Below are 18,202 nucleotides of genomic sequence, written 5' to 3' on the forward strand. Positions count from 1 at the left end.
CCTTCCCGCAATACGTGCGTAGCTTCGGCATCACCCTTGATAATCATTTTAACCTCAAAAAATTAATCAACGCCACAGTTAAAGACTGTTTCTTCAAATTGCAAACCTTGAAAAAACTCAAAACCCTTTTACACCTCAATGACTTTCGTACAATACTCCAAGCCACCATCCTATCAAAAATTGATTACTGCAATGCTATGCTCTTGGGCTTACCCAAAAGCACTATCCAATTACTCCAAAATGCAGCAGCCCGTATCCTCACCAACACCCATAAAAATGACCATATTACCCCTGTCCTTAAACATCTGCATTGGTTACCCGTTACATCAAGAATCACATACAAATCCCTCACTCTAATCCACAAATCTCTTCACAACCAAAACATGCACTGGTTTAAAAAACATCTCGCCTTTCGTAACCCTGACAGACCCACTAGAAAAACAACACCTTGCAACTTTACATACCCCTTCACCCAAACTCACTAAGCTGTGCTCCACCAAAGAACGAGCATTTTCCTTAGCAGGGCCTGCCCTGTGGAACAAGCTACCATCCTCACTCCACCAAGAATCATGCCCGAAAAAATTCAAGCAGAGCCTTAAGACTTGGCTCTTCAAGCAGGCTTACACCTAACTGCGCTCCTTTACCACTTCGTTCTCTATCTTCACTCCTCTCAATTGCCCCTTATGACCCTTTGTGCTTTACATCCCTGCAACATAATCTCTGTTGTAACATTATCTCCTTGCCACCAAACCAAAGTATATGTCAGTATAACCTTTTATATTCCATTGCAATTTAACTTGCATTTAATTCCTCCTTTTTTTAAAATTTGTATGTAATTCCTCCTTGTAAAAATTTGATGTTAAATGTAGGCTTCTGTAACTCCCAGTTTCTTGATCTCTACCTCTATCCCCTGCCCCCCAAGTTTACGTTGCCCACCGCCCCCCCCCCCCCTTTTAATCATATTTCATATCCCACCCCCATACTCCCTTTTTCTATATCCACCAGTTCTATGTTCATTGTAAAGCATGTTGCTAATTTTTGTTTCTTCTTAATCGATGAGATGTTCCCAACGACCATCGGTGTATATAAAAACTGTTAATAAATAAATATGAACAACACAGTATACATCAGTGATGATTTGATGTGATTTTGAGTGAGGAAAGTCACATAAAGATGAGATAGAAATCTCATCTTTGTGTGACTTTCCTCACTCAAAATCACATCAGAACTTCACTGATGTATATTGAGCTGTTCGTATGTCTCACAGTGCACGTAAAACTGGTCCCAAAACTCTAGACCACCACCAATACCTCACATCAAGTTACTAGCTTGCCCTCCTGTAGTGGTATATATACATTAACAATTAACTAGCTGTTAATATTGAATATAATGTTGTCTTGATTTATCATGAAATTTTAAAATATTCAAATCTTTATTGCATAATCAACTGAATCAATTATTTTGAACATTTTTAAAAATTTTTAAAGTTGTGAGAGAAGACCTTAGAGCTGGCAAAGTGTCTGATCAACCCACATACTTATGGGCCAGTAATTTCAGTCACTGGTCTTTTTCATCTCTTTTTTCATTTTCTTAAAACACTTATTTTTCTTCGTGTTGAAAAGGTATTACACTCTATCTTTGACATTACTCTGTTCAATGTTCAATAATCCTTTATAAACAGCATAATGCAGATTCCAACAACTTATATTCAACCACAAACCCAACTTGTTCTTAAAGTAGAGTGTGCTCCATGTATTCAAGCTTCAGAACGAAATTATCTCATGTGTTTCAGAATTTTTTCAAACACATGAGATAATTTCGTTCTGAAGCTTGAATACATGGAGCACACTCCACTTTAAGAACAAGTTGGGCTTGTGGTTGAATATAAGTTGTTGGAAACTCCATTAAGCTGTTTACAAAGAATTGTTGAACATTGGACAGAGTAATGTCATAAAGATAGAATGTAATACTTTTTCAACACGAAGAAAAATAAGTGTTTTAAGAAAATGAAAAAAGACATGAAAAAGACCAGTGACTGAAATTATTGGCCCATAAGTATCTGGGTTGATCAGACACTTTGCCAGCTCTGAGGTCTTCTCTCTCAACTTTAAAAATTTAAAAAAAATGTTCAAAAATAATTGATTCAGTTGATTATATAATAAAGATTTGAATATTTTAAAATTTCATGATAAATCAAGACAACATTATATTCAATATTAACAGCTAGTTAATTGTTAGTGTCATAATTGGAAACTAGCTGTCCCTTTTTTGTGATTTGAATGTTATATATACATGCTCTGCTTTTTTTGAATATTGGCTTTTAAATCAAGTAAAAACCAGTGTTCTTGATAAGAGTCAGAGATCCAAGAATTATTAAAAACTATATATAGGTTTTTTTTGCTAGAATCAGGAATTATATTTAGAGGTGCCAATTCTCAGAGTTTAGGGTCCTAACCTTTGGAGTTAGGCACCTAAATTAGCCCTTTTTAAAATGTATTGAGTCTGAGTCCCAAAATATAGGCTCCTAGTTTCATTTGGTTCTTAAATTTAGGGTCCTAAAAAGTGGGTGGCTAGAGGGGCAAAGTTAGGGTTGGGAAACAAAGTTAGGAGCTTAGCTGTGATTTTCATAACTAGGCACCTAATTTAGGATCCCAAATCTAGGCAAGCAAATAGCGGGGCTAATTTTCAAAGAGTTTAGGCTTCTAAATTTAGAGTTAAGCTTCTGAATTTGCTCTTTTGAAAATTTATTAGGGCTGAGTTCCTAAATTTAGGCTCTTAATTTCATTAGGCTCCTAAAGTTAGGGTCCTAAAATGTGGGAGGCTAAGGGGTGGAGTAAATAAGTTAAAAGCTTAACATGGATTTTAACAACTAGGCACCTAACTTAGGGGCCTAAATCTAGGCAAATAAATAGCAAACTGAAATTTAGGTTCCTAACTTTTAGGGGCCAAAATGAATGGAGAGAGAGAGAAAGAGAGACTATTTATAAGGCCCTCATAGTAGTCAACTATTTATCTCTGGCCCCAAACTAGCTGGTTTGGGGCCAGTTTTACATGTAGAGTGAGATATATGAAGTGCACAGTACACATCATTGAAATTTTGACTTCATTGGAGTGAGGAAAGTCTCAGAAAGATGAGATTTCTACAATGTTCTCTCGCTCTAGCTTGATGGACTCTATAATAGGGTACCATCAAGCTAGGCCGAGATAGCATATTAGAAATCTCATCTTGGAAAGGAGCCAAAATGGCTGCTTGCCAGTAGCGCTGACTTGGAGCTCCCACAGAGTTTCTTACAAAGAATGAATTTTGTTGGTTAACATGCCCCCAAAAAGAAAGGGGAAAGTGAGGATTTATCCCTCAAATCCTCCGCTCCCCATGGGTCAACGAACCATTGCCGAGTGTGCTCGTGTCCACCAGAAGTGGGAGGAGCCGTGCCCCGCTAGTGAGGAAGGCATGGAACAGCCACCATGTCTGGGGACCTTTCATTGAGCCCTCCCATGCCTAGGATACCACAAGCTATCTCGACAAATCTGCCAGTATAAACTGCGACACAGATACCGGGAGCTGCAAGCCCAGAGACAGATACGGAGGGAACAGTAACGGCCGACTTTGAAAGAGGTGAAACATCACAGGGAGGAGGTGCAGCTCTGATGTCGGTAGATATTTTTAAACCAGGCGATGATAACAATGGTAACGCCATTTTGATTCCCACTTTTCCTATTTCTTCATTGGCACTACTGACCGTAAAAGAACAATGTTTAGAGCTGATTACCCCAAGTAAACCAGCTGTGGTAATGTTGGATTCTCTATGGGAATTGATGGCTCGTCAAAATTTGGCTCTTCAGGGATGCATGAATCAGATAACTCAGATTTAGGCAAGATTGGAAATTGTAACCAATGCACAGGATAAAAGAACAGTTGACCATTCTAATAAAATACAGCTATTGGAAAATCGAATGAAAGAACTTCAGAGAGTTCAGTCTGCTACTATTCAGGATTGTGTTTCTTTAAATAAAAAAACAGAGCTTTTGGAGAATCGGCTGAGAAGGTTAAACTTAAGGTTGTTAAACTTCTCCAAAATATTGGGGGAACAACCAAGAGTAACCCTGCGAAGATACCTAATTGAAGTACTGCAGATTCCCTCCCCCCCAGCACCACGAAGGGCCAGAGGCGGCGGCGGTGGTAGGAGCTGCAGCGGTGGCCGAGGGGGATCAAGCAAGGCATAATGGTCCTGCCATCCCAACTCCCTTCCCCGGTGGCGGAGGGAGAGGCTCAGACCCCTTTCACTCTATCCTTACAGGCCCCAACTCCTTTGCTCTCCCATTCCCCTCTACACTCAACCCCTTCCACTCTAACCTATAAGTGGAGAGCTGGGGGGGGGGGGGGGGTTAGACTCTCTCTCTCTCATACAGCCCCCTACATAGGCTTCCTCTCTCTCTCTCTTGCACATACACTCTCCCTCTGTCCCTCACACATGCACGCCCAATCCCTCTCACACAGATACACAATCCCTCATGTAGTCTCCCTCTCTCTCCGGCACTCACAATCGCCTTCAACGCACATTAACATATTTCCTAGCGTGCAGCAGATGGACCCAGAACCAATGGGTATAGCGTACTCGTGCCAGCAGTCGGAGACGGACCAGATTTCAATCTGACATCAGCCCCTAGTACATATACTCCTGCAGGAAGTGCAGATCCTCAGTATTTTCCGTCTCCATAGCAGTTAGGAGCTATTTGCACGCTCTCCGAGCGTTGGAACCAAATTTAAAGAAGAAAATTCTATTGAAGACGAGCCCCGCTCTCCTGCGGTGATACCCTCGGGTCCCTCCCCCAGTCGAGATTCCCGAGGTGATTTCCGTGATCCCTCTGAGGTGAGCCTCGGTCCGGCGGCCGAATCGCGGCGGGACCTAGCCCCCGAAGGATCGGGCGCGGCATAGACGCAGCCTCGGTCCGGCGGCCGAATCGCGGCGAGGACTTACAGCCCTCGAGCGAGAGGAGTTCGGGCGCGGCTGAGAGGCAGCGGGTGCACCCTCAAAAGCGGCGGTGAAGGTAGTTGCCCTTTCCCCCCGCAGCTGGAGACCGCCCGGGTCGAGACCGGGAAGCACCGAAGATAAGGTAAGGTAGAAATCTTTACTTGTGCCGGTCTCCGAGGACTGAGGACGAGCGAAGGCCATCGGCCGAAGCCAGCGCCACCGGGTTGATTCGCCCTAGCAGGGCCAGACCCCGGCATTTCCAAGGGCCTTCCCATGTGGAGACCCTCCGAGGTAGTCGCCATCTTGCTCGCATGGTCGCCGTCGCCGTCTTGGCCTTATTCTCACCCTTCACATCGCTGCCCGGCCGAGCGCACAAAATTTCCTGTGTGTACAAACCTACTTCTGCGCGTAAGTTATATGCACAAGAACCCTTGGACGCATAAGCGGCGCGCGCAAGTCCCGGTCGCATGGACTACGCGCACTCGACTACCCGCGCGCACATCCAGGGTTAAGCGCTCAGATAAGCGCACAAACCCCGGCTAAGCGCACAGATACATGCGCACGCGGCCAGGCGCTCCGGAGCGAAACGTATGCGCAGGCAACCTCGACACCTCCAATAACAGAAGTAAAATCCCTAGGCCTCTGCTCAGCATGCCACCTCAGGGCCGCCCAGAGCCAGGAAGCCGATGCCTTATGTGCCCAATGCGAGGAGGCCCTGGGAGATCCACCACAGGCTGTCTCGCCCAGGGCCGGGGACTAGCTCTTCAGGGGGCTCCCTGGAGCTAGCAACCCCCAGCGGGACTCCCTCTCAGCCGGAGGCTCCCAGGGAAGCAGCGCCACTCAATGTGGACCCCTCGTCTATTTCTTGGGTGGAACTCTTCAAGGGGATTCACGCCTTTGTCTGAATGCAAACGTTTTCCCGGGCGGACCAACCACATACGTCGCAGGAGGACCCCTATGCTCCAGGCCCCTCAAGACCTAGGCATAGGCTTTTACCGCCAAGTAGTCCCACCTTTGGGGGTACGGATATCTCAGAAGAAGAAGTCGAACCCCTAGAAGAAGGAGAACTCCCCCCGGGGACAGAACCCCACCGAACCATGAGACGGTTCTTCACAAGGGAGGAGCTCCCGGATCTGGTCTCCCAATGCCTGGCGGAACTGGCGATTCCGGATTCAGAAACCCAGGGGGATCCCGAGGAGAACCCATTCTGGAAGGCCTTCGACAGACCTCCCGTCATTTCCCGCTCTTGCGAGCCGCTCAACAGCTAATTGACCTGGAATGGAACACCCCAGAGTCTGCCTTTAAAGGGGGGCTGGCCTTGGCCAGCTTGTACCCCCTGAATCCAGCAACCAACCAAAGACATGCTCGCTTGCCCTAGAATGGATGCCATGGTCTGCACAGTCTCCAAGCGCACCACCATTCCGGTAGAGGGAGGAGCGGCACTCCAAGGACATGCATGACCTGCAGCTAGAAGCCATGCTTAAACAGTCATTTGATGTGGCCGCTATGTCTCTTCAGATTGCGGCCTGCTGCACCATGGTGACACATGCCTGCTTATCCCAGGCCAGGATCGACACCCCGGGAGATATCCTGGACCCAGCGCTATCCTTTCTAACGGATGCAGCCTCAGACCTCGTCGCACAGCGGCCAGAGGAGTATCATCGGTGGTGGCGGCCAGGAGACAGCTCTGGCTCAGAAGCTGGTTGGCTGACTCATCTTCCAAAACACGCCTCACAAGGATGCCCTTCAAAGGAACACTTCTATTCGGCAGCGATTTAGAAAAGATGGCGGGCAAATGGGGCGAATCCCCAGTACCGCGCCTTCCGGAAGACAAGTCAAGGAGAGCCCAGCGACATCCTTCCAGGGCCTCTAGGGGCAGAAGCTCGCAGCGCTTCAACCCATACAGGAGCAACTACCAGGCGCCCCGCCCTCCAGGCAGGAACCAGTCCTTTCGGAACAAGCACAACAAGAGGGGAAACAGCTTGGGCTCAGGGCCCGGCCACGCTCCGCAATGAGAATCAGCCGACCCATCCAAGGGAAGCCATAGGGGGCAGACTGGCCCTATTCTACCAAAGATGGGTCGAGATAACTTCGGACAAGTGGGTCCTAGCCATCATCCGGGAAGGGTACTACCTGGACTTCATACGCACACCCCCGGACAAGTTTGTGGAGTCCTCCTGCCATGACCCCACCAAAAAGGCGGCAGTGGAAGTTACACTGGCCAGGCTACTGAACCTCGAGGCCATAACTCCGGTACCTCCTCAGGAGATAAACTCTGGTCATTATTCCATATATTTTCTCGTTCCCAAGAAAGAGGGAACGTTCCGACCAATCCTGGACCTCAAATCCGTAAACAGATACCTGAAGGTCCCCCGCTTCCGCATGGAAACCCTGAGATCCGTAATAAAGGCAATACAGCCGGGAGAGTTCCTCACCTCCCTGGACCTGTCAGAGGGCATACCTGCACATCCCAATTCATCAGGAACACCAGCGTTACCTACATTTCAAGATCCTGGGCCATCACTACCAGTTCCGGGCTCTACCCTTCGGGCTAGCCACAGCACCACGGACGTTCACCAAGGTGATAGTGATAGTGGCGGCAATACTGCGGAAGGAAGGAGTCCTCGTACATCCTTACTTGGACGACTGGCTGATCAGGGCAAAGTAACCAGAGGAAAGCATCCAATCAACCAACAGAGTCAAGTCTCTACTGGAGAGCCTCGGATCGGTGGTCAACACAAACAAGAGTTCCCTGCAGCCCTCACAATCGTTGGAGTACCTGGGGGTCCACTTCGACACCAAGGAAGACAAAGTCAGCCTGACTCCCACAAGGAGATCAAAACTGTGGAACCGGTTGCAATCCTTGATGAGTGACCCTCGCCCCACGGCATGGGATTACCTGCAGGCCCTAGGGCTGATGGCATCCACACTGGAAGTGGTCCCCTGGGCGAGGGCCCACATGAGGCCTCTACAACACTCACTGCTGTCCCATTGGAACCCACGGTCGCACAACTACACCGTACGCTTAGCCCTCCCAGGCACAGTTCGGACCAAACTACACTGGTGGCTGCAGCCCAGCCACATGAACAGAGGCTCAAGACTATCATCCCCAACCTGGACTCTGCTAACTACAGATGCCAGCCTACGGGGATGGGGGAGCACACTGCGAGGAATTAACTGCCCAAGGGCAGAGGAACACAGAAGAGGCAGGATGGAACATCAATCGCCTAGAAGCGCGGGCAGTCAGACTCGCCTGCCTGCAGTTCGCCCAAAGACTCCGAGGCAAAGCGGTCAGGGTGATGTCCGACAACGCCACAATGGTTGCCTACATCAAAAGACAAGGGGGAACCAGAAGCCAACAGGTGTCACTGGAGATGAACCCACTGATGGCATGGGCGGAGGCAAATCTACAGGAGATCTCCGCCGCCCACATCGCCGGGAAGGACAACATCACGGCGGACTTCCTCAGCAGAGAAAGTCTAGACCCAGGAGAATGGAAGCTGTCTCCCTGCAGCCTTCCGGATGATGGTAAACCGGTGGGGAACACCGGAAATGGATCTTCTGGCGAACAGAACCAACGTCCAAGTACCCAGATATTTCAGCCGCATGCGGGATCTACAATCCCAAGGGATCGATGCCCTGGTGCAGGCCTGGCCACGGGGGACCCTACTATACGCCTTCCCGCCGTGGCCCCTCTTGGGTGCAATCATTCACAAGATACAGCTACACAAGGGACTAGTTCTTCTGGTGGCCCCGGATTGGCCAAGAAGACCGTGGTATGCAGACATGAGAAGACTGCTGGTAGGGAACCCTCTACCCCTGCCCCCTCTCAGGGACCTGCTACAACAGGGTCCGATCTTCCACGAGGACCCAGCTCAATTCTCTCTTATGGTCTGGCCATTGAGAGGGCTCGCCTGAAGAAGAGCGGATACTCGGGGGCGGTAATAGACACCCTCCTCCGAGCACGCAAGTTCTCCACATCGTTAACATACATAAGGATCTGGAGAATATTTGAAGCCTGGTGCGAAGATCACGACTTCAAGACATGTTCACTTAAAGTTCCCGTGATGCTGGAGTTCCTACAGAGCGGACTCCAAAAAGGACTGTCCCTCAACTCCATCAAGGTACAGGTGGCAGCACTGGCATGCTTCGGCACCAGGGGCGAGAGCGATAGCCTAGCCTCTCACCCGGATGTGTCACGTTTCCTGAAAGGAGTCAAACACATTCGTCCACCTCTGAAGTGGCCGGTACCTCTGTGGAATCTCAACCTCGTCTTGGACTTCCTGTCGGGAACCACCTTCAGACCTCTTCGAGGGCTATCACTCCATCAGCTGACTCTGAAGATTGTCTTCCTACTGGCAGTTTGTTCAGCGCGACGCATATCTGAACTACAAGTGCTGTCTTGCCGTGAACCCTTTCTTAGGTTCACTCTGGGATCCATCCAGCTGCGCACGGTACCGTCATTCCTTCCCAAAGTGGTCTCCCACTTCCATCTGAACCAGACCATCTCGCTCCCGTCGGCGGGAGCCCTGAAGAATTCGGAAGAAGCCCGTTGTCTGCGTCACCTCAACATTGGCAGAATCCTTTCCAGATACTTGGAAATGTCAGAACCCGTACGGAAGACGGACCACCTTTTCGTCCTTCACAGCGGGAAAAGACTAGGGGAAGCAGCCTCGCGGGCAACCATAGCCCGATGGATCAAGGAAGTCATCAAGGTGGCCTACGTAGAAGCAGGGAAACCTCCGCCTCTACAGATCAAGGCCCAGATCCCAGGCAGCATCCTGGGCAGAAACAAGAATGATGTCACCCGCCGAGATTTGCAGGGTGGCGACATGGTCCTCCATCCATACCTTCTCCAGATTCTATCGTCTGGATGTTCAGGCCCGGGAGGACACAGCATTTGCAAGGGCAATACTGAGTGGGTCACAGGCAGCCTCCCACCCGGTTCTGAAGTAGCTTTTATACATCCCATTGGTTCTGAGTCCATCTGCTACACGCTAGGAAATGGAGAAATTACTTACCTGATAATTTCGTTTTCCTTAGTGTAGACAGATGGACTCAGCAGCCCGCCCTTGGCTGCCGTCACGCATGGTATTGCAAATGATTCAAGGGTAAGCCTCCTTTTCGTTTACCTAGGTCTCCACCCGGCTGGGTGTCGACGCTTTCCGGTTGAGCTCCCTGGTGGTCTCTAGCTATACTCAATCGACCAGTTCAAATTAATCCAGTTAATCAAGTTATACCGTTTATATAGTTACAAAGATATACAAGTTAATCAAATTAACCAATCGGTCAGTCAAACATATATCCACAATGCTTTGCAAGGAAGAATACTGAGGATCTGCACTTCCTGCAGGGGTATATGTACTAGGGGCTGACGTCAGATTGAAATCTGATCAGTCTCCAACTGCTAGCACGAGTACACTATACCCATTGGTTCTGAGTCCATCTGTCTACACTAAGGAAAACGAAATTATCAGGTAAGTAATTTCTCCATTTCTCTCTCACACTGTTAAAACGGGCGATATTTTTGTCCCCTCTCCACCTAAGTCTTTGCTCTGCACTCGCAAGAGCTTGCAGAGTTCCCACGCCTGTTGTGTCTGGGAGAGTGAGGAAAACACTCCGCCCCCCCTCCTCGCAAAGGGCAGGCAGCAGGCACTGCAACAGATTTGGGACACGTTGCCTAGCTTACTTTGCTCTTTCTGGGAGACCTGTGCCTTTAAGAAATCCGATCGGGGGCTTGAGAGGGAGGAGTGAGCAGGGCTCTGGCTTTCACTTTTGTGACGGTGCTTTGCTGAGAGTGGGGGTGGAGCGATGCCCATGTAAACTCTTCCCGTGGTGGCTGAGACCCACGGGTGGCTTGACAGCACTGCCTTCCCCCTCCCCCCCCCCCCCCCCCGCAGTTGCGGGATATTTACTTGGCTTCTCCTTATCTGCGGGACTCAGGGGGCAGGGGAGGAGGGCAAACTGTTCTCTATTCAGCTCTTTGCGCTTTGGCTGCTGCAGCTGCTTGTGATCTCTTCACAGCCGCTTTCTACTGCGTTTGCTCTGCTCCGGCCGTCCCAACTCCCTCCCCCCCTTCCCCGGCGGTGGACGGACTGCCTCGGTGACTCTTCTACCCTTTCCTCCTCCTGTGTGTAAACTGTCCGGCAGTCCCTACTCCCTTCCCCCTTCCCCAGCGGCGGAGGAACGGGCTGAGCCGTTTCTCGGAGTGGCGACTCGTCTGCCCTTTCCTCCTCCCCTCTGTGACACCCAGCATGTAGCGCAGAGCTCTATGGTCCGCACATGCGCGGTAGAGCTGCTCTCTACTGCGCATTTGCAGTCCGTCGGTCAGAGCCCATTTATATTGTAGATAGCATGAGTTGCTTTTACGTCTAACAGATGGCGCTGTTTTTACAAAAAAGCATGCTTTTACCTGTCACAGGTGTGACATCTATATAATATAGGTGTATAAAAACATGCGCGTATTCGAATGCAACGTTGTGTCAAAATTTCAAAGCAATCAGTGAAGAACCTTCGGAGATTTAAATTTTGAAAAAACGACCATTTACATTTTTATTTATATAGATGATAATAGATGATAATTGAATAATATTTGTTTTCTAATTTTCTGTACAAAGATGGATATGCTTCGTAATTTATTAAAAAAGCAATAAATAAATAAATGAATAAAAAAGTAATCTTATCTTTGTGGGACTTTCCTCACTCCAAATGACTTCAAATCTTCACCAAGGTGTACTGTGCTGTTCGTGCATCTCACTCTGCATGTAAAACTGGCCCCTAAACCACCACCAACAGCTCACCTCAAGCTATTAGCTGGCCCTCCTATAGTCATATAAATAGTTGAATACTGTGAAAGCCTCCCCAGAGGCGCTCTCTCTCTCTCTTCTCCACTCCCTCTCCCCTCCAAACCCAGAAATGGTCAAAATGCAATTTGCAAAATGTATCGCAAATTGCGTTACGGCCATTTCGGGCATATCACACAGCTTAATGCCAGGAAAATTGGTGTAGTTATTTCCAGTGTTAAAACCGTGCAATAACATTCGTTATGCTATCGCACAGTGCGATATTGCCCCTCATTTTAATTAATACCTCCCTAATCCCGCCCCTTCCAAAAATTAGCATTTGCGCTGTGCGATAGTACTATTATCGCATGCATTATGACATTAACGTATGCATTAACACATCGCCATAATGCATTTTGATGAATGACCCTATTAGCATCCTAAATTTAGGAGCTCCTCTTCTTTTGAATATTGACCCCATAATTTTTTTTTAACTTTTTTTAAAATAGATTTTAAGAAATATTTCTTTCCATCATAAACCTATTCATACACTTGGATACATACATGCTAAACGTAGTCCCACATCAAATAGAATCTAACTATGCTTCTCTCTCTACACTCCCAACTCCCTGTTCTTTAGAACTGTAACAGCGATAATGAGCAGTTAGTTAATGATCAAATCTAAGAATTTATTTTAAAAAATTATTGGATCTATTTACTACAGAAGATTAATGTATGCTTCAGCACTCAGCTTTAATTAATTTTATTTAACCATAATATTCATGAAACTGTGATCATTATATACCTCAATTTTATGACTACCACAATGCTGTTCCTGCAGCCAGGAATGTGCGCACACAGGCAGCAACACACAGTATCGGCCTTCAGTCCACACTTCCCTGCCGATTCTTCAATTGGCTTGAAACCCCCTCCGTGAAACCCCCTAACAATCATAAATGCATAGGACTCGTCCTTCATTCCTTACCCCATTCCCACACTCACATGGAAAAATGCCTCTCCATGTTACCTGCTCTCCTCCAAGTCCCCTCCCCTGGACCTCCCATCATCACCTGTTAGTAATGGGAGAAAGCAGAACATTGGGTCAGTTAGTGCGATTTTGGATGATCGTGTGAAGTGAGGCAGGACCTGGCGGGTTCTAGTAGTAAGGATCATAGAGTCTAGGACAAAGGAGCTGGAGGAGGCCTACAGGATGGGTAGGGGTGGGATTTACTCATTTACTCTTGGTAAAATACAACAAGGGAGGCTTTTGCAGCAAGGGATTGTGTCTGTACTGGATGCAGTTTTTTAATTCAGAGCTTCATGCCTCTTTATTCATGGGGGAAGAGGCTAAGAGCATTGGCAGACACATTAGGCTGCTGATGCTATCTGCGGTAGTTCATTATACTTATTGATATATAAAGTAACAGCTTAATGTGGATAATGATATTTATGAAGATCTACTTTAATCATTTGCATATTAATGGTTGCTTTCTGTGCAATTGCATGAAATCTAACTCAGTTGGTGCATTTTATGTCTGATTGTTTTCCATATCAAACATTAAAAAGGCACAGTATCGCAAGAACTCAAAAAGGTGATTTAAATGCACACCAAAATATAGAGAGGTAAGCAAAATCAAATGCAAAGAATTGGGGTGTCAGCAAGCTGGGTGCACGTATAAGACCTCCCTTAAACAGGGAAATTACCCAGACATCCCAATTACCCAGTCATCCCAATCATCTACTTCCGGCCCACGAGAATAATCACAATTAATCTTTTTTAAGCTTTGTTTTCTATTGCAAGTAAAATGCCTAAAGGCAAAAAGCAAATTATAAACGTAAGAACCAAACCAACTTTAGCTGGCATTTCGGATCTCCTGCATCAGGAAGGACTTCCTTTAAACCAAGATCTGTTGATCCTGCCAGAGTGATCACTTCTAAGAACTTCATTTATAAGATAAATTCCTCTGATGTAGGAGATCGGAAATGCTAGCTGACATCACCTTTTTGAGATCTTGTGATACTGTGCCTTTTTAGTGTTTGATATCAGTTTCAGAACAGTTTCTTGTGTGTTAGATTTTTTTTCTATGTCATCGGTAAGTTGGAAATCAGTTTAGTAAATAGACTTTTAAAGTTTTAAAATATAAGAGTTTAAATTAGCTGCTCACTGGAAATTGAAAAAAAAAACAAAACATGAGTTTGTGTGGAAAAGAATCCGTATTTACCCTGGAGACCACAGACTATTTAGCAGAAATCTTTTATTGGACTAGTATCTGATAATGCTGATGTACTTGAATCTTAGAGACCATAAAAGTTCTTTCTTATGTGAGCTTGAACGTGTTGCTGTGGGATAAGTACAGCTTTATCTTCTGCCTGTTAACAGCAGCATAAGACGTGGAAGCACACAGCTAGCTCATTACCACTGTGGCTTTCAACCTCATTTGCTGAAGCTTTCATCAGTTTGTACAGTCATATTGTTTCAAATAGCTCTCTCATCTTAGTTGTGCCTTCTTTGCATTTAAAATAAAAGGCAAGGAGGTAGGGGTCTTAAACTAGGATTTTACTTTTTTTTTTTTTTTTTTAACAAATGTTAATGTTTTTCTTTTAAGAGTTGGCATTGTTTTTTCACTTCTGTTTCACTTTGTCTATGGAGCTCCGATAAATAGAACAGCATGCTCCAAGGCATTTTGTGACAGTTAGCCCCATAGAAGTCCATGGGAAAAATTACTACAAAGTGCAATAGGATCAACAGTTATTTAGCTTGAGTTCTTCCAGAAGCTTGGAAACAAGCTATTTACAGAAACATCAGCTCATAAAGGAATTAAAAATTCTTCAAAAATATTTTAACTATACAAGGTCCATGTTCCCTCAGTCCTTCTTTCCCTTTTCTTTTAAAGACAAATAAGGACTAACTTGGAGTAGTTGAATACTTTGATCTCATTATGCATATAAAAGGGTGTCACAAAACAGCTGTCTATTGGAGACAAAATTGTCATCTGTATTTCAGCAGGTTTGCTGATTTTATTTTTTCCTTCAATGATATATTAATAGAATTGTTTGGAATTAATAGAATTGCATGCTTTGGATGCCATAACTTCTTGGTTTTATAGCTGTTATATTAAAAGATAGGGCTGCTTACATTGGAATTAGAGGATCTCCAATAATACGAAATAAGACTTCAAGAATTAGACACCCTCATCTGCTAGTGTTCTAAATAGAGGTCACAGTCTACCAACCTGAGTCAGTGATAAATGCATCCGTCTGCTTAATGTTTAGCTGTTCTCATCTTCTTCTGGTTTCAGCTTTTCTTTTGCATGCTAATAGAACAATAATTATCGCCACTAACTAAATCTCCCTGAAATACATTTTCAGCATATAACTTTGAAATCTATTGTATGTATTGTTTTCTTTTCTTCCACCTTGGCTACCAATTCTCTCAGGTCTCCGCTGGTCCATCTGCCAAGCCATGGATGCCGTTCGACTCACAACAGCCCAATTCACACTGCTACTGGCTCACGACTTACTCAGAACTTCTCTGTGTCTGTTCCCACTCTCATCTACACTGGTACGAGACTGCTCAGACTCAGGAGCTGGGGAGAGCCAGGCCACATGCAGCTTTGTCGAAAAATGCAGGCAGGCAGGCAGTGTAGGCAGGTACTACCCATCTTTTACTCCCTCCTTTCCTCCTAGGGAGTTTTCTTGCTGTCAGTAAAGAAACATTCTTCTGCTAAAGTAAGAACAATAGATGATGAGACAGAGCATGTCCTTTACAAAGTCTCTTCCACAGATTCATGCACCCTTGTCTTCATGCGATATTCAAGCCTATAATGAGGCACACTCTCCTTTGTTTAAAAAGTAAAGGAAAACCTCATAAAACTGCCATATATCTGCTTAAAAAAATATATTGCTTCTTTCACCTAGCATCTCCCCAGTCTTGTTTCATGCACGTCCTTAGGGGACTAATTAAAGACAGTAAATCAACCATTCCTGCTACTTCAAAAGTGCAATAATCATGCAAATCCTTATTTATAATAGAGTTGCAGTTTTTTCCAGCCCAGTTAAATTTGTCTTCCATGTTGACGTAATGATTACTGTTCTTTGAAGCAAGAGTATTTATATGTGGAAGAGACATTACTGGAAATCAGGTAAGCAATAACTCTGCTCTCAGTCAGATTGCCAATGTACTTGCACTATAAGGAATGTCCTATTGTGGCAAATAATTGATGCTGTAGGATAAGGAAACATATTTCTTCTTTTTGTCTTGGCATAGCTTGATACCATTTTGAGTTCTACTTTAGCCACTTAATGAAATATCATGGTACAATGATTTTCTTTTTTAAAGTAATGCTTCCTTTCTTTGGAATTTTGTTTCTTTTGCATATATCTCTTGTATTTATTTTCTCTTGGTCTGACATTTCATGCTTTTTACTTGACTTTTGTTATGCTTTTTGGTGGTACATGGTTGACATTTCTGTTGTAGATTGCTGAATGAGTAAACACTAGATTTTCTTTGCTTTATGGCTTGGTTCCCGAGTCCTCAAATCTAGGAAATAACTGCTGCCCTTCCACCCCATATCCTGGTGTTTGGATCATGCCACTGTCAACTAAGTACTTTGGCACAGGATTATTATAATATCTTTCCACCTTCTTCTGGCAGGGTTCCCTTCAGTGAAGATCCTAACCCCAATACTCATTCATCAGGACCCTCAACCCCTCTGAAAAACCAAACCTATTCTTTTTCACCTTCCAAGTCCTACAGCCGACAGTCTTCTTCTTCTGACACAGATTTGAGTTTGACACCCAAAACTGGTAAGGCACTTCCAGCCATACTTTATTTTTTAATTTCATTTGTGTTTCTGTTTTTACTACCTTTTCCTTTCATTTTTGGCAAACATTATCAAAATTATTTGGCAAGAGAATATTTACTTATATAACTTAAAATTGGCTGGATGGACTTCTTTGGTATTTGAGGGCCAAATATTTGTTTTTCAGGATATTTATAGTATATATGTACATTATATTAGCTTACAATAAGTGATTTAAGTAATAAATATAATCTTTGTACATTTGTTTCTCTGTTAACTAGATCAGTTTGTAGTCCTCCAAGAACACAGCTGGCTATATAATTTCTACAACATTACAGTTGTATTGTTAATATAGGGATCAGTTTTCAAACGGGTGAATTTTAAGACCGCACAGGAGCACAAGTATGCATGTTTGCTGGTTCCTGCACATGGATGCGGCGATTTTATAACATACGCACGTATATGCGTGCATGGTATTAAAAACGGCTACATGCGCATACAAGTGTACCCAATTTTACATTAATGCACACATCTGCACAAGTGCACCCAATTTTACATTAATGCACACATCTGCGTGCAAATGCCACCTTGATCATCTAAGTGGGGGGATTTTAGTTGATTATGTGTGCTGATACAATTACCTGTTTCCCCAGTTCGCCCCAGTAAAGGCGAGGTCTTTCTAAACCCCCTAGCAAACTTGCTTCCCTTTTTTGTCCTATTAACCCCGACCCTTAAAATGCTGCTGACTAGCCTAGTTTTTTTTTGTTTCATGACTTACACACCATCCATAGGATGGGACCCCGGCATGTGCTGGCGTGCGTAAATACTTATATGCTGGTTTCATTCATATTTCATAGAACACCCATGCCTCACCAAGACCATGCTGAAGCCCCGCCCCTTTCATGGGAAAAATTTTTACTCGCGTACCGGGAGATACGCACATACCTGGGTGCCTCTTAAAATCCATGTGCCATGCGCTGGATTTATATATGCATGTATCTCCCCGCTTTGGCACGCTTAGGGCTTTTAAAATTCATACGAATGAGTTTAGGCTTTTAACTTTTGGAGTTAGGATTCTAAATTAGCCATTTTGAAAATGTATTAAGGCTGAGTTCCTAAATTTAGGCTCCTAGTTTCGTTAGGGTTCTAATTTTAGGATCCTAAAATGTGGGTGGCTAAGGGGGCAGAGTTAGGGTGGGGAAACAAAGTTACGTACTTAGCACTGATTTTCAGAACTAGGCACCTAATTTAGGGACTGATTCATTAAAGCTTTTTTCCCATTCTGTCTCTATGGGAAAACAGCTTAGTGAAATCAGGTCCTTAGGTTCCTAAATCTAGGCCAATGAATAGAAGGCATAAATTTAGAGACTAACTTTTAGCCCCTAAATTTATGTGAATTTCAGCTGAAAACTAAGTTTGACTGAAAATAGGTGCCTGTTAGGCACCAAATTAGAGGCCTATAGTTGGGAGCCCAGCTTTTTGTGAATATCTGCCCCTTAAAGTATAATTGTTGCTTACTAAAGTTTATAATTAAATGCCTGGTTTTATATAAAAGTGTTTTTAGGTGAACAAAAAGCAATACTAATTATAAATCATTTAGATTCCAAAGGTATCTGATTAATTCTATTGATGTTATTAGTGTTCT

General features: G+C 45.0%; 1 protein-coding gene across 1 annotated transcript in view; it reads left to right on the forward strand.

Annotated features, from left to right (window-relative positions):
• C2CD5 (C2 calcium dependent domain containing 5) overlaps positions 1-18,202 on the forward strand; it is a 1,535,590-nt gene that overhangs the window by 391,227 nt on the left and 1,126,161 nt on the right. The window contains 1 exon segment of the mRNA XM_029600113.1: positions 16,410-16,561. Coding sequence (XP_029455973.1) covers positions 16,410-16,561 — 152 coding nt within the window.

The sequence above is a fragment of the Rhinatrema bivittatum genome, chromosome 4 (genome assembly GCF_901001135.1).
Source record: "Rhinatrema bivittatum chromosome 4, aRhiBiv1.1, whole genome shotgun sequence".
NCBI classification, from domain to species: domain Eukaryota; kingdom Metazoa; phylum Chordata; class Amphibia; order Gymnophiona; family Rhinatrematidae; genus Rhinatrema; species Rhinatrema bivittatum.